The 27,550-nt window shown below is 58.4% G+C and overlaps 1 protein-coding gene across 3 annotated transcripts in view; it reads left to right on the forward strand.

The window, feature by feature from the left end:
- The window catches only part of PRKCZ (protein kinase C zeta), a 94,927-nt gene that overhangs the window by 43,132 nt on the left and 24,245 nt on the right, over nucleotides 1-27,550 (forward strand). For 2 of the 3 annotated variants that reach the window (XM_057750199.1, XM_057750181.1), the window contains exons 5-8: nucleotides 19,447-19,532; nucleotides 25,749-25,880; nucleotides 26,437-26,518; nucleotides 27,460-27,512. In XM_057750199.1, the coding sequence (XP_057606182.1) occupies nucleotides 19,447-19,532; nucleotides 25,749-25,880; nucleotides 26,437-26,518; nucleotides 27,460-27,512 (353 nt within the window). The remainder of the gene's footprint in view (nucleotides 1-19,446; nucleotides 19,533-25,748; nucleotides 25,881-26,436; nucleotides 26,519-27,459; nucleotides 27,513-27,550) is intronic. The other variant, XM_057750191.1, reaches the window with a different exon arrangement.

Raw genomic sequence — 27,550 nt, forward strand, 5'->3', positions numbered from 1 at the left:
TACATCGTAGATACGTGGTAGGTACAGGACAGCTAGGCAGCAGCAAGCTGTAAGGGACGAGTGGTAGGTGCCTGCAGGATCGCCACATGCTAATGATATGCCAGGAGTGTCCTGCACAGGGTTCACGCCCGTCACTGTCTGTGGGATCCTTTTTTCGAGGGACGACTGTGATGGGGTTTGAGAACAGTCCAGTTTTCTTTCCCTCTCTCCCCCTTTTCGTTTTTATCAGATACAGCAGAGCAGCATTTCCTGTCTGGTGGGTGCAGGAGCATCCTTCTGGGTTGGGCCCTAAGGTCAGGACGGCGGTGGGCTGGCGGGGGGGGGGGGGGGGGGGGTGATCCCGGAGCCAGTCCTCCCCCCACCCCTGCTCTGCCCCAGGAGACTTTTGAATTTATGTTTTTTGCCGGTAGTTTGGTGTGGGCTTTTCGAGGTCTGCTTAGAAGTTTTTGTTGGTTTGTTTCTACATTCCTAGAAACTTCTTGCCTTTTGTTCTCTTCTTTATTACAACTTTGCAGAGAAGAAGTCTGAAAATACAGCCCCTTCCCTCCCTCGCTAAAGGGTCCCAAAGCAAAGGCCTGCAGCCAATTGTGGGGCGAATGGCGCCAAACGACCCCACCCTCACTTTTTCTTCTACTGTTTTTCTCATAATTGGGCCTCTCCCTCTGGGGAAGGGGCAGCGCTTCTCTTAAAGGGGCGGTGGGGTAGGCTGCCGAGAAGATGTGGAGGAGAAGCGGGGGTGCCTGCCGGGCCTGGGAGACAGCAGGGGAACACACTGGCTCCTCCCCAGCACGCGAGCCCCCACGCTCTTTCTAACCTTCTCTAATCGACTCACATCAACGTGACAAGTCCTCAGTATCGTGGTAGTGGAGTAAGTCGTGTTCTCTGGGAAGGCTTCCCCAGTGGATGGGGCTTTAGTGCTTCTCAGTCCCTCTTAGAATGGGGCGGGGGGTGGAGGTGGGCTACGGGTACTTGAACATCAGCCGCTGTTTTGTCTCTTTAGCCCTTGCTTCTTGAGACCTGCCGTGAAGAGATGTGAATACGGCTCCTGCCCTCTCAAAACCCACGGTCCAGGAGGAGAGTTATGGGGCTGCGTGGAACTTCGGGTGATGCCTGCTCCTTGCCGTGGGCGCCAGTGTTTCCCAGAGTCTGTGTTCGGCGGCAGTGGTGGGGGCCTGGCACGCCCCCGTGACCTGGACTGTGCGGGGCTCCTGTCCCGTTTGCATCACGAGGCCCTCAGGAGAGCAAGGTCGGCCCCTGAGCTGGTCCCAGTGACTCGAGGGAGCAGCTTGGGTTTCCGTGGGGGGGGGGGGGGTGTTCAGGGTGTAAACCTCCCCCGGCGCCAAAGGAGGTGACATCTGGGCTTCTCCTCAGCTCACCCAGATGTGGAGGAAGGGAGGGGGGGTGCTCGAAGGCTGTCGGCAGCTGAACACCAAATCTGGGGTCACATGGGTATGTTCTCTTTGGCTGAAACCCAGCCTGGGGGCCTGTGGAGCTGAGAGGCTGCCAGGGCGGTCAGGTGGACGCCGGGTGTCCCCCCGGAGCAGCAAGAAGAGGTGGGCCTCGCTGCCCACAGACGGCCCGCACCTCGCACCTCCTGTGTGCAAGGGCCGCGGCCACGTCCGGCTCAGGGACCAGGATGGTGCCACCTGTCCTCATGGAGTTTGTGCTTTAGAGGGAGGGATGGACAGAGACGGCCAGAGGGGCCGTGGGAGGGCTGCTTCCACGAGGAGGCTCTGTTTTCACCGGCTCTGCCCAGGGGGAGGGGGAGGACTGGGCCCTGGTGTGGACGGAGCGTGGACACTGAGGGACCTGGCGTGGCTGGAGGGGAAGGAAGCCGGGGCCTGTCCTGGAGCCATTGTGAGGTGGCAGCCGCGTGGTTAGAGTGTGGGCCAGGCAGGTGCTGCGTGCTCTGTGGGGTGAGTCGGGGCCCGCAGGCCTGTGGGGCCCACTGCATGACAGCAGAGTGTCGGGGAAAGGGGGCAGGTGTCCAGTGCTGGGAGCAGATCAGCAGGACCTGGGAGGACCAGGAGAGGAAGGACCAGAGGCTGGGTTGCCTGTGAGCTGTGCGGGTCAGCGTGGGCAGGTGCGTGTGGGCAGGTGTGTGTGGACAGGTGTGTGTGGACAGGTGCGTGCGGGCAGGTGCGTGTGGACAGGTGCGTGCGGGCAGGTGCGTGCGGGCAGGTGCATGTGGGTAGCTGTTGGCAGACAGGCACACAGACGCCATCTACCGAGTGAGGAGAGCAGCCTGCAGGATGGGAGGTGTTTACTCTGCGCACGTCTCCGTCTGTGGTCAGACACGTCCAGGAACCTGTTCAGCCCCTGTGCCGGCCTCGTCCCCGACAGCTACTGACTGGCTCCTGGTTTACTCCTGTCCACCAGCAGCCTTGTAGGCATTCGAGCATCGTGGCCTGTTTCAGCAAGGATGCTGAGGACACGGAGGACACAGCACTCGTGGGGAGGCGGTCTCATCACGGTGCCAGCCTCTCAGGCACCGAGGCCGTGTCCTGTCACATGGCTGCAAAGGGCGTGTAGTCGTGTGTCGCGGCCTCGCTGCCCCTTCTTCTGGGCCTGGCGCTCCCATCGCAGAAAGGAGGCAGCGCCCCGGGCCCGTGCCCACAGATGACTGCGAGCTGGCTTGTCCCTGGCTGGGGAGAAGGGGCCTGCAGACCCGGTGGGGCGGGTAGCACGCGCTTGCCGGGATCTCGCAGTTGCCAGGACGGGGCTTTTCCCCTGCGGCTGGGAGCGAACCAGGTGCAGCGATGGGTGGTTCTGCTGCGTGCAGGTCTCGCTAAATGGTCATCTGAGCAAAACGGATTTGGGACGAGGTGGTTGCATGGCAGAGAGCTGTGAGGAGGAGCTGGCCGGCTGCTTTGATACCTTGTGTGGGGACAGGAATCCTTCCTCCGGGGTGGGCCGGGCTGTCCACACAGACTGGGATGAGTCCAGGGCAGGGGGAGGGCCCTGCCTGGTCCGCAGCATGGTCCCAGGGTAACAGCAGGGTGAGGGGCGGGAGGCCCCACCTTAGTCACCTCTCTGTCTCTGTCTCTTTCGGAGCCCTCCCTCTTGTTCCTCGCTGGACCGAACGTGGTTGGGGCAGGCGAGCCGCTGGGGACCGGGCTGAGTGAGGGGCACCCCAGAGTCTTCACATCTTTTCTCTGACTCTGACCCTCCCGCCTGCCCCTTTCGAGGACCTTGTGATGACATTGGCCCCCAGATAATCCAGGATCATCCCTCCCAGGGCCCTTACCTTAATCATGGCAGCAGAGTCCCTGTTGCCACGTAAGGTGACACAGGCCCAGGCCTGTGTAGGACGGGACATCTCTGGGGGTGGATACGCAGCCAACCGCAGGTGCTTCCTGGCCTGCTGGTGTGGGCGGTTTCTGGCCCCCGCTGGAGGGATTTCTGGTGTGAGTGCCAGACGGAGGGCACTGGCGGGAGCCCTGGGGGTGGGGCGGGGGCAGCCTGGGAGCCCCCTCCAGCTCTCTGCAGGACCCCTGGCCTTGGGTGGCCTCAGCGTGCTCACCTGTGAAGTGGAGTCCATGGTACTTGCCCCCTCCTCTCTGATGGTCAGTGTAGTAATGGACATGAAAACAGCTCATTACAGCTGCTGGACGGAGCTTCATCAGGACACCCACAGAGAGGCCAGGCACGGGCAGGGAGAGGGCGCTGACAGCAGCTGTGGCTGATACCGGCTCGGGGCCACGTCCAGGCTCTGCCTCCCCGCAGCCCCGTTCACAGACCTTACAGGTGTGCCCGAGGAGGCAGGGGGGGCCCAGGTCACGGGCCTGGGGGTCATGTGTGTCCCTGAGATGTGGTCGTGTAGGTGCTGGGAGCCACATGGGGAAGGTGTGGTCAGCCAGGGCCTGGGCTGGGGACGGGGCGGGGAGGCTGTGGCCAGGAGCAGGCAGGCGGTGTGGGGGGCATGGGGAGAGTCCAGGACCATCCGGAGGCAGAATCAGTGGACTTGGTCACCAGCTGGGCACTGAAGGAGGGCAGGTTTCTGCCAGGAGGGCCCTGGGGAGGGGAAGCATTTCATCAGGGCTCCCGTGAGTGACTGAAAGCTGAAAACAGATTCTCTAAAACTGAAGCAGGAGACCCAGCGGCCGAGATTGACCCCGGCTCACCCTCGGGTGGCTGGGCCTGCTTCTCTCTCTGCAGGGATGGCTTCCTCGGGGGGTCGCCCTCCGTCAGGCACCTTGTCAGGGCCCCCCGGCTGCCGGGCCATACCAGTGCCTTGTGTCCTTGGTCACTTGCCCACCCTCGACCATCCCTGGTGGAAAACCCTGCCCGTGGCCTGGCCTGCTCTGGTGGGAGTGGAGCCCTGCAGGGTGGGGGTGTAGGGAGAGGGACCCCCCTCCTGCTGTGTCCTCTGCTCTGGCGTCTTCCTCTTCCTATAAGGACACTAATCCCTCTGTTGGGGGCCCCACCCTCCTGACCTCATCCAAGCTTAGTCACCTCCTACTAGGATCACACGGGGTGTGGGTAGGTAGGTAGGGCTTCAACACAGGAATCTGGGGGGACACAGATATTCAGTCCATAACAGGGGGTCAGTCTGATGGGAAAAGACAAGATTGGGAAGGTGTTTGGGGACCACCTGGGTGGGGCCAAGAGAGGACCACACATCAGCCAAGAAGCCAGGGTGGGGAGGAGAGCCGGGGAGACGGGTGGCGATGTGGGGGTCTGGGGGAAGTGGGGGTGGGGGGGTGCACCCTGGAGGCTGTACGTGCCACTAGGGGCCTGTGGAGAAGCTTGGGGTCTGGGGCCCGGAAGGGGCTGAGAGTTTAGGGCAGATGAGATGGGACCGGTGCCGAGTCCAGGGCGGGAAGGGGTGATGGGGCAGGATGGCTTGGGGGGGAGAGGCAGCACAGTCTGCTGAGTCCGTTCAAATTAGGACTCCCTTGCGCGCCCCCCCCCCCCCCCCCAGCTCACCATTTGGACCTCAGCTCTGCCTGGGAAAAGCCCACCCTCCCCAAACCATCTCTGAGCTCCTGCTTCAGGGTCCAGGTCTTTCCCCCGACCTTGTTGCTTATGGTTTGATCCTCAAACTCATGATTTACAAAAATTTGGCACGTGTGTGTGTCCAGCCTCCTGTCCAGCCATCTGTCCACTAAGGTTCCCAAATTTCCACCCAAGTGGAAGAGCTCAGCACAGGACGAAGGCAGGCTGGCTTCCTTTCAGGGGAGCCAGGAGCTCCCCTTGCCCTGACACACACACACACACATGCCACATTCCATCAGTTTTAGGACAGGCCCCCTGCTTCCTGCCGTGGCTGAAATCGGGTGCGTCTTGCAGGCCTGGGAGTCCCCATTTAGCTGTCAATATTGTTTTCTTTCTGGTGCATAAAATCATGGTGTTTCTGACAGTCGATGGCCTGTTAGATTGGATGAGGAATGTCATGGAGGTGGGCTGGCATCGGGCAGAGGGAAGGTTGGGTGCCAGCACAGATGCAGGCCTATCAGTGGGTGATCCTGAGGGACGTAGGTCTGCGGTGTCCACAAGGACCGGGAAGGTCAAGGTCATTGGTGTTGAGATAGAGAGATGGGGACCTGTGGCCCAAATCTTCAAGGACGGGGGAGGTGGTGTTGAAGTGTGGAGAGAGGGGAGGGAAATGGGTGGAGAGGGGAGGGAAGTGGGGGGGGGGGCGCCCACCTCCTGTCCCTCTCCCCTCCCCAGAGGGCAGGTGTGGGGCCGAAAGTTCCAGCCCTGTAATCATGCCCTGGACTTTGGCGACCAGCCCCAACCTAAAGCAAATCTCATCAGCTTACAGAAGGCACTCGGAGACTCCTAGGGTTTAGGAGGCGTGTGCCGGGGTCCAGCTGTGATAACAGTGCGTTTCCACCCTCTTCCTTGGGCCGTGGGGTTCCTGCTCACACGTCCTCCAGCACACGGGTTGTCAGAAGCTCTCAGCCAGCAGAGCGGATGTGACCGGTCCCACGTTGTGGCCTTGGTCTGCATTTCCTCTTTATCCCCGAGGCCAAGCATCTTCTCACCTACAGGCTGTTTAGTACCTTCTGCTGTCGCGTGCCCATCCAAGTCCTGCTCAGTTTCAGAATCAGGTTGTTTAAAAACAACTTACTCGTCTGTGCGTCTGCTTTACTGATCGGCAGGAGCTCTTTGTGTTGTGGATGTGACACTGCCGACACCTCCCCTCACTCGGTGGCTTGCCTTTCCACGCGAACGACAAATGGACGCTCACTTTACAAGGAGTGCTCTTTATATCCTGTTAAAGAAGCATCCCCTTAACCCCAGGTCCTGAGTACTTTCTCTCCTGCCAAAATTGCAACTTCCATTAGTCCTACATCACCTGGGAGTGAGTTTTATGTGTGGTGTGAGGCAGCGGCCGAGGTCACCTGCCCGCCGTGGTGATAGCCGGTTGATCCAGGCCCTCTTATAGGAAAGCTCATCTTTTTCTCACCACGATTCAGTGACATCCTGGTTATAAATGGGGGGTGGGGGGAGCTGTTTCTGGACTTCTGTCCTGTTGGCCTTTTACGCCAATATTACACAGCTTTAACTCAGCCATATGATAGCTCTTCATATCTTGGGTTTTAAGTCCTGCAATTTTGTTTTTCTTCAAGAGTGTCTTGGTTGTTTCTTTGCTTTTTCCATTTGTATATCAGTTTTACAGTTGGTTATAAGTTTCCCAAAACCCAGTGAGATTTTTTATTTGGATTACATTTGAGTTCATAGGTCAACACAGGAGAATTGAGAGCTTTACTTACAGCTTTGAGGTTTCCAACCCATGAACACACATGTAACTCTTCTTTAAATTCTTTCAGTAACATTTGTAGTCTTCTGTGTAGCGGTCCTGCACGTTTTTTTGTTAGATCACTTCACTGCCGTTTACTTGTTAATGCTGCTTTAAGTGGTGTTCCTTTTGTATTCTTGTTTTCTATTTGTTTGCAACATAGAGAGAAATGTACTGAGAAATGCAGTTGACTGTTGGTATTGAACTCTGGTCCAGCAGCCTTGTCAATTCACATATTAATCCTAGTACTTCACCTGCAGGTCCCTTTGGGTTTTCCGTACACACTGCCGTTTTGCCAGTGAGCTTATTTCTCTTTCCAAACCTTCATCTGTTGCCTTGAGGCCCTGGCACTGTTTATCTTCCCAAAACAATGTGGAACAGAAGTGCCAACAACAGGCATCCTCCCGTTCTAGATTTCAGTGGAAAGTTTTCGGAATTTTATCATCAAGGATGTTGTTTGTGGAGTGACTTTTCTTGCGTGTGTAAATTCCCATTATGGAATTGAGGAGGTTCTATTTTATTCCTGGTTGAGGGTTTTGATCCTGAATGACATAGAATTTTATCACATGGGCTTTTTTTCCTTCATCTGTTGACATGCTTTTCTCTTTTATTCTACTAATAAGGTGAATTATACTAGTTGACTTTGAATAAACCAACTTTGCATTCCCTTAGTTTACCCTGTTTGGCTATAATGTGTTATCCTTTCTATATTTTGCTGGATTCAATTTGCAAATATTTTTTTGGTATTTTTGCAACTGTGTTTATGAGAGAAATTGACCTATAATTTTCTTGTTTTGTAGTGTCGTTGTCAGAGTTAAACATGGAGGTATATTGCCCTTAAAAATTAATTGAGGGACTTCCCTGGTGGCTCAGTGGTTAAGAATCCACCTGCCAATGCAGGAGACACAAGTTTGATCCCTGGGCCAGGAAGATCCTACATGCCGCAGAGCAACTAAACCTGTGAGCCACAACTACTGAGCCCACATGCTGCAACCACTGAAGCCCGAGCACCTAGAACCCATGCTTTGCAACCAGAGAAGCCACTGCACTGAGAAGCCAGAGCACAGCAATGAAGACCCAATGCAGGCAAATAAATAAATAAGTAAATACTGTAAAGAAATTAATTGAGCTTTTTATTTTTTTATTTTTATTTTTTTATAAATTTATTTATTTGTTTGTTTTATTGGCTGTGTTGGGTCTTTGTTGCTGCACATGGGCTTTCTCTAGTTGCAGCAAGTTGGGGCTACTCTTCATTGTGGTGCGCGGGCTTCTCATTGCAGTGGCCTCTCTTGTTGCCGAGCACGGGCTCTAGGCACGTGGGCTTCAGTAGTTGCGGCGCATGGGCTCAATAGTTGTGGCTCACAGGCTCTAGAGTGCAGGCTCAGTAGTTGTGGTGCACGGGCTTAGTTGCTCCGCGGCATGTGGTATCTTCCTGGGGCAGGGCTCAAACCCGTGTCCCCTGCATTGGCCGGCAGATTCTTACCCACTGCGCTAACTAGGAAGTCCTGAGCTTTTTAAAAAATATATGTATTGGGGCTTCCTAGGTGGCGCAGTGGTTAAGAATCCGCCTGCCAATGCAGAGGTCACGGGTTCGATCCCAGCTCCAGGAAGATCCCACATGCCGCGGAGCAACTAAGCCCGTGTGCCCAAAAAAAAAAAAATATATATATATGTGTTGGTTGATTTTATTTATTTTGGCTGCACCAGGTCTTAGTTGTGGCTTATGGGCTCTTCTTTGTGGCATGCGGGCTCTTACTTGCAGCATGTGGACTTCCTAGTTGCAGCATGTATGCAAGATCTAGTTCCCCGAGCAGGGATTGAACTCATGTCCCCTGCATTGGAAGGCAGATTCTTAACTACTGGACCACCAGGGAAGTCCTTGAGCTTTTCTTTTTTTTTTAATTCTTGGGAAGATTTATGTTAAGATTGATATTATTTCTAAGTTAATTATTTGGAAGAATTCACAGCAAAGCTCTACGAGCCTGGAGTTTCCTTCGTGGTAATGTTTTAAATTCTAGGTTTAATTTTTAAAATACTAATTAACTATTCAGATTTTGTATTTCTACTTTTGTCACCTTTAGTAAGTTATGTTTTTAAGGATATTTCAAAGTCTGAATCATACTTATGGACACAGTGCATGTCTTTATTATACTTTAAAGTGTCTTTAATGTCTGTAGACATTAGATTGCTGGAGATTTGTCATTTTCCTTTTGTTTTCCTTTATGTTTCTTGCTCTATTAGGTGCATACAGATTTAGGATCATTGCATCTTCCTTTCGAATTGACACTTTTATCATCGTGAAATGTTGCTCTTTTAGATGAAAAATATTATTAGCGTTTAAGTCTCCTTTGTCTGACATTAGTATGATATGCCCATGTGCGTGTGCTGGGGGCAGGGAGGAACTTAGAGTTCATGTGGTATATTTTCCTATCTTTATACTCTCAACTTCTCTGTAGCATATTTTGGAAATGGCTTTTATAAGCAGAAGTTTGTTGCTGTATTTGACCTAGCGTGAAATCTGTGTCTTCTAACTGAAGCATTTAGTTCATTTACATTTAATGTCATACTGATAAATTACACTTTAAATCTATCATCTTACTGTTTATTTTATAATTGACCTACGTGTTCTTTCTTTTGGCCTTCCTTTCCTGCCTTCTTTTTGGTTTAATCAAGTGTTATTTTTTTATCCCCCCCCACCTTTTATTACCTTTGTTAAGTAATACTTTTTTTAAAAATATATTTAAAAAAATATTCTAGCTACCTTAGGAATAATACGAAACATTCTTGGAATGTACCTTAAGTTACTACTTTTACTATTTCTGGGTAAGGCAAGAACCTTACAATGCTTCAGGCTTATTTATCCTCTGGTCAGTTTTTATGCTGTTGTTATCGTGTGTAAATTCTGCTTACATTTTAAACCCACATATTATTAACATCGTTTTAAATAGTATTCTTTCAGATTCCCCTTCCAGTGTGCCCATTCCTTCCAGCAGGGTTGTGCTTCCCCCGAGACCATTTTCCTTCCTGAAATGCTCCCTTTGGTGTTTCTTCTAGCAGAGATTTACTGCCAGCTCACGGGTTTTTGCTTCTGTGCAGACGTCTTTCTCTTGCCTTCGATTCTGAGGCCGTTTTCTTTGGTTGTGGAGCCCAGGTGGGTGGTGATGCTCTTTCAGCATGTCTGGTGCACGGTCTTCTGGCCTCGGCCGTTTCTGTTGGAGACTCACCTGTCCCCCCGTTACTCCCTTGGAGGGGATGCTTCTCTTTCTTCTCTGGCTGCCTTAAAAATAGTCTTTGTTCTTCTGTTTCAGGAGCCTTGCAAAAGAGGGGGGATATTGAATTTATCCTGAGGTTGGTGGAGCTTTTTGGATCTGGGGCTCAGTGTCTTTTGTCCCTGCTGCAAAATATCAGCCGTGTCCTTTCAGACGGTGCCCCGTCCCCTCTCCCTTCCTCCCCTGGGCTCCACATCCCTGTCTTTTCACCGCATCCTCCCATATGACCTCTTGCTCTTTTCTGCACTTTCTACCCGCCGCCCCTCCCCCCCCCGTAATGCAATCTGGATCCTTTCTACGACTCTCTCTTACTTTGTCTAACCTGCTCTTAAATCTATCCCCTGAATTATTCATTTCAATCACTATGTTTTCACTCAGAGAATTTCCAAAATCCTAGGGCTTCTAGCATTTGATTCCTTTTTTAGTAGACCCAGTTCACAAGTGAAAATCTCTCATTTTACTTGTCTTTTTCAATATATGTTGACTATCTGAATCTCCTGGGAGTCCATTTTTATTGGCTGTTTGGTCAAGTGCTATTTCTTGGCCTGCCTGGTCACTTTTTACTGAATATCAGATACTGTGTTTGAAAAACTGCAGGAGCTCTGAGGGCTGTGACTTTTCCTCACGAAAGGGTTTGATTTTATCCCGGCAGATGGAGTGTGGGTGAGTCACCTTGATTCTGTTGAGGCTGGTCTGTTTCTCGTCTTCCTTTTAATGCCTTTTAGCAATCGCAGCGGAGAAGTCTAGGGGGTCACCAGGACCCCGATCTCCAGCTTTTGTCTCCGCAGTACCGTGAGTCAGCCAAAAATCTCCACTGAGCTTTTCTCTTTTTTCTTTTTTAAACCTTGGAGCAGCTGCTTTCGGCTCGATTCTTGGCCTTTTGCCCTGGACTCGTGCAGCACAGGACTCAACAAACGCCTCGAAGGGAAGCCTGGATTTTGGGTTCCTGTCTCCACGTTCCCCTGTCCTCTGGGACTTTGAGCGAGCCTGGTGGTGGGGGTCACCCCGCCCCTCCCGTGAGGCTGGAGAGCAGCGCGTGAAACCAGAGAGGTGATTCTTAAAGATTCTCCAAGATCTAGCCCATCTGCCTCGGCTGGTTTGGGGGTTGCTGGGGGCCTCCCGCGCTCGCTCTCGCGTCTCTTCCCTTTCTCCTCTTGGAGCAGGACGAGCCATCCTACACCCGTCCCAACACTGCGTTCCGTTTTTTGTTTTGGGGGGGTTTTTGGCCGTTCCACGTGACTTGCAGGATCTTAGATCCCCGACCAGGGATCGGACGCGCCCTTGGCAGTGAGAGCCCTGAGTCCTAAGCACTGGACCTCCGGGGACGTCCCCCGACATCGCACTTTGGAAACACACACGTCGTCTGGTTTTCACAGGTCCAGGCTGGGGGGGCTGGTGATTTTCTTTAGGAGAAATTGCACCTTGGGTGTCCCTCCCCTGGATGAGATGATGTTTCAGTGAGACTTTGGACTCCAGCGCTGCTGCCGGGGTGAAGGCCTTGGGGCTGTCGAATGGAGTGGGTGTGCTTTGCAGTGGGAAGGGCACACATCTGGGGGGCCAGGGGCAGAGTGTTTTGGCCTGAATGTGTCCCCCAGATCCCTGCGTGGAAGCCCTGACCCCGGGTGCGTGTGGCAGTGAGGCCTCTGGGAGGTGATAGATGGACTGGTGCCCCGGGAGAGGAGGGCCCAGGGAGTCTCCTCTGCCGCGGGAGCCGGGAGAGGCCGTCACCAGAACCCGGGCCTCCAGCCCCCAGACTCTGCGGCAGCCCGTCTGTGGGTCTGTCAGGTGTCCCGGGAGGACCCGGCGGTCCCTGGGGCCGGCTTGTGACGGCCTCCCTGAACCCCAGCTTTTATCTGCAGTTGTATCCCATGAGCTCCGGGCCTTGCTCTCCGCTTGGCCTCCTGGGAACCAGCCTCGTCTCCCGTTCTGACCCGCGCGTCCGGCTGTGCTGCTGGCGCCGTCCGTGTTGTGGTCCAGCCGTCACTGGCTGTCCCGGGGGGGGCTGTGTCCTCGGTCCCCTCCCATCGTTCTCCCGGCACACGCGGGGCGCACGCGTTCCCGGCCCGAGGTGCCTCTCCCGTCACAGCGCGCTGACGGCCTCCCGTCGGCCGGGCTCTGGGCTGCGGGCCGCGGGGCTGGGGGCCGCGAGCAGCGCCAGGACTGGCGTGGGTTATGAAACGTGAGTCCGGGAAGGAAGGCCCCACGCGGACAGGAGGTGATTCGCCATGAGCTCCCTTGCAGCAGGTGACTTGCGTGTTGGTGCTTGTTTTTCCAGAGAGTCTTTCTGAAAACGTCAGTCAGCCGTTTCATCAAAACTGAACTCATTTCATGACAAATTGGTATCTTTGTGGTAAAAATTGTTAGAAAGTGAAACTGTTATAATATCCCCCTCCCTCTCAAAACACCTCTTAGGATTGGGTTTTTAACAGTCACTCACAGTGTTTGGTGGCAGAGGGACAGCTCTGAGGGGCCCTGGGGGACCTGCCCTTCCTGGGAAGCCAGCGGCTGTGGTCTGGATGGCTTGGTCACCCTGGACCCCGGTGCTGGGTGCTGGCCGGGTCCGGCTGTATGCAGAGGATGCCGTCCTGTCCCCACAGCTCCGTCCTGGAACGCGGAAGACCTTTCTTCACTAAAGCATTTCTCTTTACAACAGTCAGGAGCCTGCCCCTTCGCTGGCCCTCTGCGTGCCCGCCCCCGTCCCTCGGAGCAGCCCCACGACCTCTCCCAGCAGCCTCTCCTCGGGGGAGACACGAAGGCTTCCCACCGTGAGAGCCACCCCTTCCCCCACTGCAGCTGCTTCGTGGTTCCTGTGGCCACTCGCCTGGCCACGGAGCCTAGTGCCCCGACCTTCAGCTGCCGTCTCCTCGCAGGCATGACTCAGACGTCCGCTGTGGCCACCAGGGAGGGTGTCCAGCAGGTGAACACCCACGAGCATCACTGAGCCTCGGGGCACATGTGTCTGCCCCGCAGCTCTGCACGTGTTGCCTGGGGGGGCCCTCGTGCCTTCTCCCTGCCGCACGTGAGGTCCGGGAGACGGAACCGAGTGCTGGCCCTGGTCCTCAGCTTCCCCTCTGCAGGAGGCTGCATCATGCAGCCTCGGCTTAGCCTGGACGGGCCCCACTGGTGCTGCTGGGCCGTGGCGCTGGCAGGTGCTCCGCAGACCCCTGTGGCCACAGCTGGCAGGCAAGTGATGTCCCCACAGCGTGTGTCCAGAGGTGGTGGCGTGGGGTGGGTGCCGCCCAGCCCGGCCCTCGTCACTGCGTCGTCCTGTGGCCATACCCCGGGGCTGGCCCCGCCTTGTCCACACAGCCAGCCACGCCTGGGTCCTGTGTGCCCACTCCACTACCTGGGAGGGGCGACCTGGCCTGGGAGGGAAGCCCTTCTCTGCAGCCTGATTGGGTGGTTTCGGTCACGTGATGGCCCTGGACCAGTGACATCGCGGGGGTCACTCTTCTTGGGTTGCATTTGACCTGGATGAGGTCAGCTGCCAGCCAGCAATGCCAAGGCTTGGGGGCCATGTTGGGGCCACATGAGGAAGGCAGACTCCTGGGGGAGCTGGGCCTGCTGATGGGACCCCCTGCTACTGTCCCCACGTGGCCGGCTTCTTGCCACGGCGGCTCTGAGACCCTTCCCGGGTCTGCGTCTGTAGCCTCAGCCCCTTTGCCTGCCTCACAGAGCAGCAGATTTTAAGTCATGTCTTCCACTGGGACACGGGTCGGGGTGAGGAACAGGGAGCCATGCGGGAAAGGGCGCCAGGGGGGTGGCCCCCCCGGCCCAGCCGCGTCCCATTCGCCGTTGCTCCGCCCCCCGTGTGACTCGCAGAGCCGGAGGAGGATGTGGGTGTGGGTCACACGGCTGGGGGCAGCGCCCGGGCCCTCCTGAGGCGTGTGTGGCGGCGGGCAGCTGTATCTGTGGCTGCTGGGAAGTGCCGGCGAGCTGTGTGGCTCCATGGGCTTCCTGGGACCGTTTGTCCACGCTGCGATCCCTCAGGACCCCCGGCCTGTGCGGCCACCAGGCTTTGCCGCAGCACCGGGTGTGTGTCTGGTGGCCAGGCCGGCTCCCACCGAGACCCCAGACCCCTGCTCCCGGACGTCACAGGCAGCCTGTCTTAGGAGCCTTTTGGTGGAACCTGTGGTTGGTGAGGACAGGGCGACCTGAGTGAGTGCACTGAGCACCAGGCACGGGCCCTGCCCTCCTGGGCATGGACCCCAGGGGACGCCGCTCCCCGCGAGGAGGCTGCGCCTGGAGGCAGCAGCCACGCTCTGCCGAGGACCCCACCCCCAGCCCTGGGGAGAGGGCACCGCACCGGCTCCCTGGCCGTGCCCTGGCTGGCCCCCAACCTGGAACCACCGGGAAGGTGTTCAGCTGACCCACGTGCCCCATCACAGGAGCGCTCCCCGCACAGTTTCAAGGCGCTGCAGGGCTGTCCAGGGCTGCGCTGGGCCGGGCTGGTCCCCCACATCCAGCAAACAGCCAGAGAGGCTGCCAGCAGCACCGTGATCTGCCCTGCAAGCGCACGCTCCCCATGCTCCCCCTCAAAGCTGGGGCTGCCTGGCCTGCTTCAAGGTCTGTTGCTGTAAGCTCCCTTTTTAAAGCGCATTTTCCTCGCCTTGTCAGAGCCCTCAAGATGCTCGATCGCCATGGAAACCAAGCTCATTAAAGCTCCGCAGCCGCCCTTGTTCTAGAATCCCGGAGACAGCAGAGCACTCCTGTGAGGGCGAAGGCGCGAGAGCGGCCGAGCACATGCGGCCACGAGGACCCGCGGTCCTTCCCACTCTGCGTCCGGGGCACGGGCACCGCGGAGGGGAGCGGATGCACCCCAGATGCCCACGGGCTCAGACTCTGAGCAGCGCTGACTCCGGGCTTGGCCTTGACACGGTGACCACAATGGAGCCTCCTGCCCCAGCAGGGTGCCGGGAGGAGCAGCTGCGGGGTCGGCTGGAGCCGTCCACCAGGACCGCGGCCCGTGGAGGCCTTGCCACCACCACCCCGCCCCCCGCCACCCGCCTTCAGCAGGTCTTCAGGACTGTTTACCACTGAGATCAGCCAAACAGAAAGGTGGACACTCAGGGCCCACAGCCGGTGCAGCGGGAGGTGGGACGGGTCATCCCCAGATCACCTGCCCCTTGGAAGCGCACTGCACACGTGTGTTCTCTGAGAACACATGTCCTTTTCTTTTTCGCACTGTGTTGGAGTAAGTCAGATGCTGACGCAGGCAGGTTATATGGGACTCTCTGAACTGCCTTTGCAGCTTTCTGTACATCTAAAATTACCCTAAAACAAAAAGTATGTATTTTTTAAAGAGTGTAGGATGCCTTTCTGTCCCTTATGCTTCCCTCTAGGTCATCGGGGCACTGCTTTCCGGGTGGCAACATGGGCGTAGGTTGGACACCTTGGGGGCTCCACTGCTTCTGCTGGAGGTGATGCCAGGGGCTCTGACAGCACCTTCCTGTCTCTGCTCAGGGTGGCGGGTGATGGAAAGTACCACCTGAGAGCCCGTGTGGGTCAGGGTTCTCCGGAGAAGCAGAACCGATAGGATGTGCGTGGAGAGAGAGTGTTCGTTGTGCAGGATTGGTTCACGTGGTCACGGAGGCTTCAGGTCCCAAATGGGGGAGGAGCCACTGCCCAGGTTCAGGTCCCAAGTGCATCTGCTGCAGGACTCCCTCCCGCTGGGGTGACGTCAGCCTTTGGGTCTATCCAGGCCTTCGCCTGATGAGACGAGGCCCACCACGCTACGGAGGGCAATTGCGTCCCTCAGAGGCCACGGGTTTAAACGTTCATCTCATCCAGAAACACCTTCACAGAAACATCCAGGATAATGTCTGACCACAGATCTGGGCACCGAGGCCCAGCCCAGCTGACACATGAAATTAACCAGCACCCCCCACCTCCACCAAGAGGCACCTCCTGCAGCCACGCTCAGTCTCCAGTTAAAGACAACGGCACGGTCACATCTCTGCCTGACGTCACACAGTGGTCCTGCGTGCTCTGGACACGTACTGACCCCTCCCCCAGGGGGGTGAGTTGGCGTGAGGGGCCTGGAGGACACGGTCCCCTCCTGTCTCTCCAGCACTTTACTCCGCGCTTCCCTTAACTCCCGTCTGCAACGTCTGTCTCCCGGGAGCAGTGTCACATCTGTTCCACGGCTCCCTGAGCCGACCCTGCTGGCTGGTGTCCTGCATCGGTGCAGAGTGCGTGTCCACAGACGCTGCTCCCCGCGGGTCAGGGTGCAAGCCAGCCTGGGGCGGGCGGGGGGAGTCACAGCAGGGCCGGGGCCTCCCTGTGCAGACTTGGAGCACTGTGTGTCTGAGATTTTTTTTTTTTTTACAATAAACTGCATATATTTAGAGTGTACTATTTGGTATCCCAATCTCCCAATTCATTCCCCCCCCCAACCCTCCCCGCGTTCCCCACTTGGTGTCCATACGTTTGTTCTCTACATCTGTGTCTCTATTTCTGCCTTGCAAACTGGCCGATCTGTACCATTTTTCTATAGTCCACATATATGCGTTAATATACGATGTTTGTTTTTCTCTTTCTGACTCACTTCACTCTGTATGACAGTCTCTAGGTCCATCCATGTCTCTACAAATGTCCCAGTTTCATTGCTTTTTACAGCTGAGTAATATTCCATTGTATGTATGTACCACGTCTTCTTTATCCATTCATCTGTGGATGGACATTCAGGTTGCTTCCATGTCCTGGCTGTTGTAAACAGTGCTGCAGTGAACATTGGGGTGCACGTGTCTTTTTGAATGATGGTGTTAAGATCTGAAACTCGTTTACAGCCGTGTCGTTGTTGCCGCCTCCGGCCCCTCCCCCTGTGTTTTTACAGTTCTGATTGTATATTGTTTACTGCAGCATTTGAGGCACCCCAAGAACACAGGACTCATGTGTGTTATAAAACGTACAATGGGGCGGACACGCGTGCCCTTAGCAGCCGGCCTGCCCAGCGCTGACCCACTGCCCTGGTCTCCCACTTACTAGAACGATTTCATTTCGCGGCTGCGCGCCCGACACAGCATGTTGCCAGTTTTGCTTATTTTTTAGTTTGATAACAAGGGCCTGTTTGATGTATGTCATTTTATATTGATTTTTGATTTGGTTTGATTTTGGAAGATGCGTCTGTGCTACTGAGCGTGGCTCAAGTCGGGTTGCGGCCGAGGGGCCCTCCTGGGCAGCCTCGCCCTCAGGTCACGCGTCCTCTTGCCAATGGACCTGGGCGTCCGCAGACACCCTTCGATGGCTGCGAGCCCACGTGCGACTGTCCCCCGGGCCTTGGTCTGGGAGCAGCGTGATTCCTGGGTCCTGGGGAAGTACACGCCCCCCGGACAATCGATTTTGGCCCTGGGGTAGCCCCTGTCTCGAGGACGGGCAACGCCCGGTTGCTCTGGTCCTTGACGGTATGTGAGGTTGCGGGAGGCTTGTCTTCTGTTCCCGTTTCTGTGCTTTTTCCTCGTTGACTTGTGGGACGTGTCTCCCGCGTCACCAAGACATCGCTTGTGCGGCTGACCGCGTAGACGGGGGCTTGTTTGGCTCTCGGGTGGCCCTGGATGGGCGTGCGTCCTCCCCTGCGGCACTCAGTTGTGTTCCTCTCCGCGTCCTGCTGCTGCTTTTGTGTTTTCAGAATCTTTCTCCCCTTTGGATTATTAAGGCCGTCTGCGTTTCCTTCTGAAGTTTGTCGTCTTGCGTCTCATGTTCGTCTCTATCTTGCGCGGGGACGGCGCGTGTGTGCACTGAGGCAGGCGTCCAGTCTGCTTGGGCCGCCGTCATGATACCCTGGATGGAGGTGGAGACCACAGGAACTTACTTCTCAGGGTCTGGAGGCTGCACGGCTGAGGTCCAGGTGCTCGGCAGGCTGGTGCCTGGTGAGGACGCTGCCTCTGCTGTGTCCGCACGTGGTGGACGCAGAACGCGGGTGTCTCCTCTTCCTGTGAGGATGCGGAGCCCATCGGGGGGCCCCCCGACCACGAATGAACCTCAGGTACTTCCTGGGGGGCCCACCTCCAAATACAGCCCCACGGGGGCTGCAGGGTGTGGTCTGGGAGGACACACAGCAGCAGGGCCAGGCTTTTCCCGCTGTGGACCACGGGGCATCGCCTGTCTTCCCTCGGTCCCGCTTCACACCGGAGGTCGTGCAGGGCTCCGTCTCATCCCCTTGCCGGGCTTCCGGCCCGCTGGGGACTCCCTCAGACCCCTTAGCCTCCTCTAGGACATCTTTGAGTTTCTTATTTCAGGGGCTTTACTCAGATTGGAAGGGGTCCAGTGGCTGCGTCCACGTGGCCGAGGGCTGAGCAGGAAGGAGCCAGAGCCTCGTGCCGCTGCGTCCCGGCTGGCGCCCCGGCTCCCTCTGCATCTCTCCCGAGGTCCGTCTGCGGGGAGGAGGGGGTTGTGACTGCCACACGCGGCGCGGTCAATCCTGTGGACGTTAGCGGGGACCTTGGGGGGCCAGGCTTCCCCCAGATCAAGCTGGGAGGCCGCACCCCGTCATCCCCCGGGACAGATGGGCCGGGTGGGGACGCTGCCTCTGGCCGGCCCTGTCCCGTCTGGGTGTCGGCGTCTCCGTTTCCCGTTTAACGGGAGGGAAGCTGGTTTTGCAGTCACTGTGACCTGGTTTCGGTAGGTTCCAGCCAGAGCTGGTAATTTGCTTGTTTTAAAAACATTCCGTTACCCTTTCCACGTCACTATATTCCTGGCCCTTCGCTGACTCTCACTACAGAGCTTTTAGTCAAAGCACAAAGCTTCCCGTTGTATCCTGAGCATTTTGTTTTCACTAGTTTCAAAGCGTTTTAGGAGCAAAGTTGGAAACATTTCTGGGGAGACTAAGACCAGCCGTCCTGGTCCTGAGTTCAGCCTGGCTGAGGAGCCACCTCCTTCCTCGGGAGGTCGCTGAACGCAGGCTGTGGACGTGACGCTTTTGGTAACTTTCAGTTCAACTGGAGCGTGCGGTGGTTTTGCTTCGCCTCTGCCCCTAGATTTGTTCTTTGAACGGGACCCGGCGGGGTGGGGTGCAGCGGGGGACGGTGCCAGCGGACCCCCATCTCCGGCGGTCCGTGGCCCCCGGCGGCCAGGGTCCCTCTGAGGCCGGCCGGGCGTGAAGGTCCGGGAGCTCCTGGCCCCAGGGAGCCGTCCATGTGGGATGGGGCCTGGTTTCCATGCCCGGAGGGAAGGGGGCGGGAAAGAAACGCGTGGGGGACGCACAGCCCCGGTGGCTTCACAGCCTGATCCTCCGTGGGCGGCCGTCCTCGCGGGACATCCAGGGCCACCGTGCCCGGCTCTGTCCTCCCCGCCGGGCGGCCGACACGGCCCCGTGAGGAGTGGCGGTGGGGGCGCTGGCGTCTCCGCCCTGTGGGCGGCCTGTCCCGCGTGGCGGAGCTGGGAGCCTGGGCCCTAGGCCGTTTCTTCACGCCTTCCTCCTGTTTCCTGTAGAATCCATCTACCGCCGGGGAGCCAGAAGATGGCGGAAGCTGTACCGCGCCAACGGCCACCTCTTCCAGGCCAAGCGCTTTAACAGGGTGAGTTGCTGTCAAGGCTGCCACACTGCACCCTTGCCCCCCGCCCCCCAGGAGATGCCGGGCTCTGCTCCGCGCCCAGGCCAGCCTCTGAGTCGCTTTTTGCCCTGGACAACAATGACGAGCCCTTTCCGAGGCTCCCTGGGCCAGGAGGTGCCAGCCCGGGTCCTCTCGGATGCGCCTGGGCTGTGTGTGCCTGTGACGTGGCCCCATCCAGGTGCTGGCTCCGTGGACCCGCCCGCCTGCCTGTGCTCAGAAGGGACCGCGGGTTTGTCCCATGACTAGGATGCGTGTGTTTCCGCACAGTGTCCCCGACGGGTCCCGAGGGTGTCCTGTGAAACCCAGAGCCCGAGGAGGCTCTCCAGCCCCTGGCCCGCTGGCACCGCTGCCCGGCCGGCTGCGAAGGCACGTTCGCTGAGCGCCTGTGTTTCTCCTCGTGCTGCCCTGTGTCCTGTAGAAACCAGGGGGTTCGCGGGGCTTTGCGGTGGTCCCATTGCCAGGTGGGAGGGGAGGCGCCCGCAGGTGCCCCCACGGGCCGTGCCCTGGGGCTGCCGGCACGAAGCGCCACAAGCTGGGAGCTTAGATGTTCGTTTTCTCTCAGTCTGGGGTCTGGAGTCCAAACCAAGGTGGGGCGTGGCCGCCCCACCTCCCGATGCAACAGGGGAGGGTCCTTCCTGCCTCTGTGTAGCTTCCGGGGTTGCTGGCGGTGCTCAGAGCTCCTGGGCTGGGAGCACAGCCCGGCAGCCTCTGGCGCCTCCTCGCTGCTGCCTCTCTCCCCAAGGACACGTCATGATCAGGACCCAGTCTGACCTTGTTTTAACTTCACTAACTGCTCCTGCAAAGGTGCTTTTTCCAGTTAAGGTTATGGGTGGGCATGAATTTGGGGGGCACCACAGCGTCCAGTACAGCAGCCGAGCACCTGCTGACCTGGGGGCCCTGCACAAGCTGAGCGCCCTGCCTGCCCGCCCTCCCTGTGTGGCGCCCCTTCTCCGTGCCCCTCACGGCCCCGCATCTCCCCGCCAGGCACAGCGCTTCGCCCCGACAGCTGTGTCCCCGCCCCTGGCACACAGTAGGTGCACACGACGCGGTGGTTTATCATTTATGGTGATGAACGGTTGGAGAAGAGCCCGCTGGGGACACCCTGGGGTGCTGTGCTGGGAGGAGAAAGGAAGGGGGGGGCGGTTGGGAGCGAGACAGGCCCTGGGAGCCCCCGAGATGATGGGAGGGCACAGGGTCCTCGGGACATTGGGCGTCACCGAGCAGGGACAGAGGGCAGAGGTGCACGAGGGATGGGCCGGGCCAGCTGGGTGTGGACGTGAGGCTTTGCGGTGGATACCCAGACGGACAGGATGGAACCTGGAGAAGTGGAAACTTCCAGCCCCCATGACGCCAGGCACCACTGCCGACTCTCCAATGTTTATTTAAAAAACGGACGACTGACCAGCTTGTGGCCGGGCGGCTTCTCTTCCTGTGCATCTGGGCACCGGCTTGGTTCTGGCCAGAGAGGGTCTCAGGCAGGCAGGGCGGGCCGCCTTCAGGACATCAGAGAACCGCTCATCTCCTTCATGACGGACTGTCTCCCTGGCCCAAGTGAAGCCCACCACCCGGCAAGGTGCCCGGCGGGGCCTGGCTTTCCCTGCCCTGCGGGTTCCAGGAGGAACCCATCTCCCTGACCGCAGGGGCAGAGCCTGCCATGCCTCCTGCCGCCCCCTCCCCAAAATCTGTGGGCAAAGGCCTTTCCTCCTCGAGGAGGAGCAGTGGGAACTGAGGGGAGACCCACGCCAGCGCCGACCCCGCCCGCTCTCCCCCAAGTGCCGAGCGGGCTCTCACAGACAGGAGGCTGAGGAGGGGGCCGACCCCGAGACCCCCGGCCCTTAGGGAGGTGGGCGTGTAGCCGTTTGTCACGAGGCTGAGTTCCCACCTGGGTCCGTGGGCCCCACGTCTGAGGCCGCACCATCCACCGGTGTTAATTACGGGGCTGTGCGGTCACCCTGCATGTCTCGGGAGCTACACGCGTGTCTCGGGAGCTGCACGCGTGTCTCGGGAGCTGCACGCGTGTCTCGGGAGCTGCACGCCTGGCTCTGAGGGATCAGCCGGACTCACAGGGACAAAGCCCACAGGAGGCCGCTTCTCTCGTCCTTTGCTGGTGACCGAAGGACAGACGCGAGGACGTCGGCCTCACTGGCCTGAGCTGCCTGCCCTGGACGTGACTGATCTCGGGGTGGTGGGGGAGAGGCTCCGGTGGGGGCCCACGGGGGCGGGGGCGGGGGCGGCGGGAGGCGCTGAGGTCCTCAGACCCGGGCGGCACGCGCGGGCGACGGGGAGCCCCGGTCTGGGGGACGGAACTGACCGTCGGAGCCTGGCCTGGGGCCCCAGGGCGTGAGTGTTTCCTGTACAGGGGTGAACCCTAGCGAGACAGCTGGTTAACTGGCGCCGTGGGGAGGGGGCCGCACGGGTCCTGAGTTCTCAGTAGAGAAGTCAGGGTGGGTTGACATTAAAACGCATCAGGAGGGAGTTTCCTGGCCGTCCGGTGGTTAGGATTCCAGGTTTTCACTGCCGTGACCCGGGTTCAGTCCCGGGTTGGGGAACTGAGATTATTCCACAACCGCACAGCACCTCCAAAAAAGGGAAAAAACCCAACGTCAAAACTGAGACGCGCGCAGGTCTCCAAAGAAACCTGGCGGGGGGCCCGGGGGAGGTAGGTCTTCAGACTCAGCCAGGGCGCACCCCAGGCCTCTGCAGCCTCCAAACAAATTCAGCTCAGAAAACGCACAGGAAAGATGTTCGCAGCACAGCCGAGAGTGAGAGATCAAATCAACGTGTGTGTTTAGGACTGAAGAGCTCTGGTCTCTGGTAAATGCCCGGAGTCTGATGTCGGGCGAGGATATAAATGGCCGTTAGAACAGAACCGTAACTGTTCCCAAGAACCGTAACTGTTCCCAGGTGCCGGCGGCCTGACCTCGTGGGTAACCGCCCGGGAAACACGCCCCTGGGAGTGGCCAGCGCCCCGGATGCTGTGTGCGCAGTGATGGTCACGCGCTCCTGGGGGTGCAGACGCGGACCCCTACTTTCTGGAAAGCAACTGGGGAAGAGCTCGGTGGCTCTGAGGTGCCCCTGTCCTGCTGTCCCTGGCAGCATGTCTGTGCAAGAGAAGCAGTCGCGCCCCGAGGCTGGCACAGAGGAAGAGGCGCCACGTCTCGGTGCGGCTGGAGGGGCCTCTGCTGGTGGCACGTGGGCCACTCATCCTGCAGGGCCGGCCGGGTGGACGGTCCAGGGACATCGGCCTTTATTATGAGCAGACGTGGAGCAGAGGGTCCCTGGGGGCAGGGAGTGCAGGGAGCGAGGGTGGGGCCGGGAGACCGGCTCTGAAGACGCCACCAGGGCTGGCAATGCTACATGAGGGTTTGTCCTGAGCTTTTTGGTCTGAGCAGCAGGAGCAGGGCTGAGCAAGCATCCCCTGCAGGTGGCCAGAGAGCAGATATTTCAGGCTTGTGAGCCGTGCAGTCTCTGTTACCGTGTGAAAGCGGCCCAGACAAGAGGGAAACAAATGAGGGCAGCTGTGTTGCAATAAAGCTTTATTTATAAAGGCAGGTGGTGGGCTGTGCTTGGCCAAGCCAGACTGGACATTGGAGTTGCCACTTGTGAAATGGTGGGGGCCGTGAGAGGCGCAAATGTGGGGCCTAGGAGGAGACCCCTCCCCACCCCGCGGGCGTGAACCCAGGCCCAGGGAATGGAGGAGATAGGAGGCTGCCTGCCAGGGACAGCAGACGGCTCCTCATGCCGTGTGTGAAGGAGGGAGGAGCGTGCTTCCAGGGAACGTGCAGCCTCGAGCTGGACCCCACGCGACTGCCCCCCACACCCACACAGCCCGGCAGTGCCTCCAGGTGGCTGCAGAGCGGCTTCCCTTCAGCCCAGCCTGGACGAATCCCCGCAGAGCCAGGAACAGAATGTGGGAGCTCGCAGATCGCGGTGGGAGCTGGGTCCTGAGCAGAACCGTCAGGGACGCAGACCGAGTGCTCACACCGACTGTGAAGTTAAGTGTTTAGTGTGATTAAAAAATCAGCATTGGAACTTTCCTGGTGGCGCAGTGGTTAAGAATCCGCCTGCCAATGCAGGGGACACAGGTTTGAGCCCTGGTCCAGGCAGATCCCACAGGCTGCAGAGCAACGAAGCCCGTGTGCCACAACGACTGAGCCTGAGGGCCAAAACTACTGAAGCCCACATGCCTAGAACCTGTGCTCTGAAACAAGAGAAGCCACCGCACTGAGAAGCCCACGCACTGCAATGAAGAGTAGCCCCCACGCGCCACACCTAGAGAAAACCCACATGCAGCAACAAAGACCCAATGCAGCCAAAAATAAATAAATGTATGAAAAACAACAATCAGCATCGATGATTAAAAACATGAGCAAGGAAGCACTGTGGCAGCATGTAAGAGAGACTGAAAGGTACTTCCACCCACTGATGTATTAATTCCTGTGAGCCCTTGAGGAGTGGAGCTTGGGTTTAAGTTTTATCTTTTAGTGGCACGTTTCCTGAAGTGTTCATTCAAATCCAGGTGTGAAATAAAGCGCCGTGGGCAGCATCGTGGCTGCCTTTCCTGGGCGCCTCTGCACGTGGCCTCGATGCGACGGGTGCTAGAACCTGGCAGACTCTCGCTGCGCTTGGTCGCCCGCTCGGCCTGGGCCCTGGCGAGGGTGGCTCTGTAGGGAAGGGGAGCTTTGTTAATTTGTGAAGATACCCGGCGGCTGTGAATTTGCCCCTAAATATGATCCATGCGTTGTTAAGTGGTGTCTCAGGGAAAGCTAAACATGTTTCGCACGTTGTATGAAACACATGCGTTCTTACTGGTTCTGCGGGTGCCGACTGGACGGGCAGAGTGAAAGGGTCCTCGGAGCTCCTCCCCCGGGTCCTGAACTCTCACCAGCAGTCGCCCTCCTCGGGCGGGGATGCCAGGCCGGCGCTGAACTGGACTGGCCGGAGTCGGAGGTCTTGGGGGGGTGGCCCTGTGGCCGGCCTGTCTGGCCCTGCCTGCCGTCCGCTGCGTCTCAGGTCATTCCCAGAGGGAGCCCCACAGCCCGTGTTTGCCTCCTTGTGGAAGGGATGGCTCCGGCAGCACAGAGGACGTGGATGTAGTCTTCCCTTTCCTGTTCCTGAAGTTGAAAGCAGTGGGGCGTGTGTGCGGGTGCGTGGACGTGTCTTCAGCAGACCTTTGCTGGTCCCCATGGCTGGCTGGGCACTGTCCCAGGTGCTGACCACATGGCCGTGACCGAGACGTGCGCGCCCTGTGTATGGGGAGGAGCCCGTTCCTGGTGGGAAATCGGCTTCGCAGTGCCTGCTGGCCACCAGCACCCCAGGCTCTGCTCAGTGGCTGGTACCGTGTATCCTTTCTGTTCTCCAGCAGTAACTTGAGACTCTCTCAAAAGAAAGAAGTTTGTTAAAAATGGCAAAGGACGGTAAAACGTGAACACGAGTTATGTCTGGAAAAAAAACAAATGAGGAACCTGTCGACATGTGGACACCATGTAACTGTGAAGGTGACTTTGGGCTCCGAGGGGTAGCCGGGTGACCAGACTTTTGGACACACTTACCTCCATGCATTTTGTGACATTCCAAAATTAGAAAAACGTCACCAAGCAAGCCAGTAACAATCATGAATTTCAAATGTTTAGAACCAAGGAGAATAAAGACTGACCGTTTAAAATCTTGTAAAACGCTGAGAAAAACACCAAGATAACTGCATGGAGCCCCAGAGCCGTTCAGAGTCTGGACGCGCCCAGACGCCAGGCGGGATCGCTGCTGTGGTCGTCGTGCAGGAGGTGTTCAGACGCGGTCGGGCTGGGGGCCCCCCACCCTCTGCTCAGCTGGGTCTCTCCACCCGGTGGGCCCCTCGGCAGTTCTGAGCGCAGCCCGGCAGGACCTGCGACCCACCCGCCCAGGCCCTGCAGGCAAGGGGGGCCCTGCCCGTGGAGCCTCGTCACCCCCGCCTGCCGGGGCCTCCCCTTTTCCCTCACAAGGAGCAGGGACCCAGCTGCCTCTTTGGGGCCCTTGGGTCCCCCAGCCCCGGGACGGACCCAAGTGGGGGTGCCGGGCCTAGGCGGGGCCCGGTGCCGGACGTGACGAGCCGCGTGTCGTGCCGGGGCAGCACGTGCCCTAGGCGTGGGGGGAGCTGCGGGGGTACCGGGCCCCGCTGACGGCGGCTCTTCTCGTCCTGCGCAGAGAGCGTACTGCGGCCAGTGCAGCGAGAGGATATGGGGCCTCGCCAGGCAGGGCTACAGGTGCGTCCGCTGCAGACTGCTGGTGCATAAGCGCTGCCACGTGCTCGTGCCGCCGACCTGCAGCAGGCATATGGTGAGTGGGGCCGCCTGCCTGGGGTGCACGCCGCCCCGGGGACCCGCCTCCCCCGGACCACGTCCCTGCCGCCCCCGACGCCAGAGGAGGGCTGCCTGTCGGCCGCAGAGCGGCGGCCCGGGCTGGCGGTCTGAGTCGGGCCCTCTGCTCGAGCCCCGGGAGCCCGCGGCGCTCTTGGGGGCTGCAGGGTCCACCCACAGGGAGCCGCCTCGATGGTGACGCCAGCCGTGGGACCCGGAGCCGGGGCGGCTGCAGCCGAGGCGCGAGGCGGGCGGGGGGTGGGGGGCGAGGACTAAGCCGTACTACGTAGAAACAGGCGTTTCATAAAGCAGCTGCTGGAAAGGTCGCAGCCCGCGGGGCTGAGCGGTCACCTCTGCCTGCAGCATCACAGGTGACTTCAGTGCTCCTCTTCCCGTGTTCAGTGGGCTGACGTCACAGTGGAGTGACACGTCATGATGCGTGTTCCAGTGTGTGTGATGTGACGGGTGACTTAGAGAGTCACCCAGAAGCTGCGTCATGGCGCCCGCCAGGTCACTGTGTCGCCGTCTCTCTGCAGGATTCTGTCATGCCTTCCCAGGAGCCTGCAGTGGACGACAAGGGTGACGACGTGGACCTTCCTTCCGAGGAGACGGATGGAAGTAGGGGCCGCTCTCCCCCCGCCCAGGAACGCCTGCCTGCCTCCCCTTCCCCCCCAGGAATCCATTCTAGATTCTCTTCTCTCCCCAGGGGCCAGTCCCTGTGAGCGTGGCCGCTCGCTGCGGGGCTGGGGGGGGCTCGTCCGGGGCGGGGTGGGCGGGGTGGCTTTCCCTGGGCGCCCAGGTCTCTGTGAGCCGCTGCCTTGGGAGCCCGGGGAGGGGGTCGCTCTCTGTGCTGACTCTGGGCGTCCCAGGAGGCAGGCAGCACGGTGGCCACCATGAGGCCCACGTCTGAAAAGGCCTGCTCTGCGCACGGCAGGCTGTCGTGTAGTTCTTGGGTCTTAGTGGATTCCTTTCCTTTTTCCTTTTTTCTTTTTCTTTGGTTGGGGAGGCTTTTGAACGCCTGCTGAGTGCAGTCTTGAATACGAGTTGGGCTGATGGCCCAGCACTGGGCTTCTGCGGTTCTGCGCGCTTTTACAAGGGTGCGTGAGGGCTCCGGCCCTCGTTTGCTAAATGAGTTTCATCCCCCGGGATAAAGCACTTAGCACAGCACCTCATGCACAGGAGACCCCTAGCAAGGACCCATCCACCCCCCACCCTCCTGCACCCCGTAAGAACAAAGACTGGAAAGCTAGACACCAAAATCTCATGACTGGTCACTTCTAGAAGAAGCACGAGGGAAGCTTGTCAGAAATGCAGGTTCCCAGGTCGCAGCCCTAGAAGTTCAGAGTCAGCAGGTCTGGCTGGGGCCCCAGAAGCTGCATTTTCTTAGGTCTCTAGTTGAGTCAGTAGTGGCTGCCCCAGGCCTTCACTCTGAGCACTGGCTGGCCTGGCCTGGGCCACTGCGTCTCCGCAGAGCGGCGGGGGTCGTGGGGGTCCCTGGGTCTCGGGCCACATCCCTGACAACGCCTGTAACACCCCTTTTTTCTTCCTCTCTTCACTAGTTGCGTATATTTCTTCAACCCGGAAACATGACAACCTTAAAGATGATTCTGAGGTGAGTGTAGAAAACGGCTCATCGGTGTTTTCTGTGTT

Source organism: Hippopotamus amphibius, chromosome 1 (assembly GCF_030028045.1).
Source record: "Hippopotamus amphibius kiboko isolate mHipAmp2 chromosome 1, mHipAmp2.hap2, whole genome shotgun sequence".
Lineage (NCBI taxonomy): Eukaryota > Metazoa > Chordata > Mammalia > Artiodactyla > Hippopotamidae > Hippopotamus > Hippopotamus amphibius.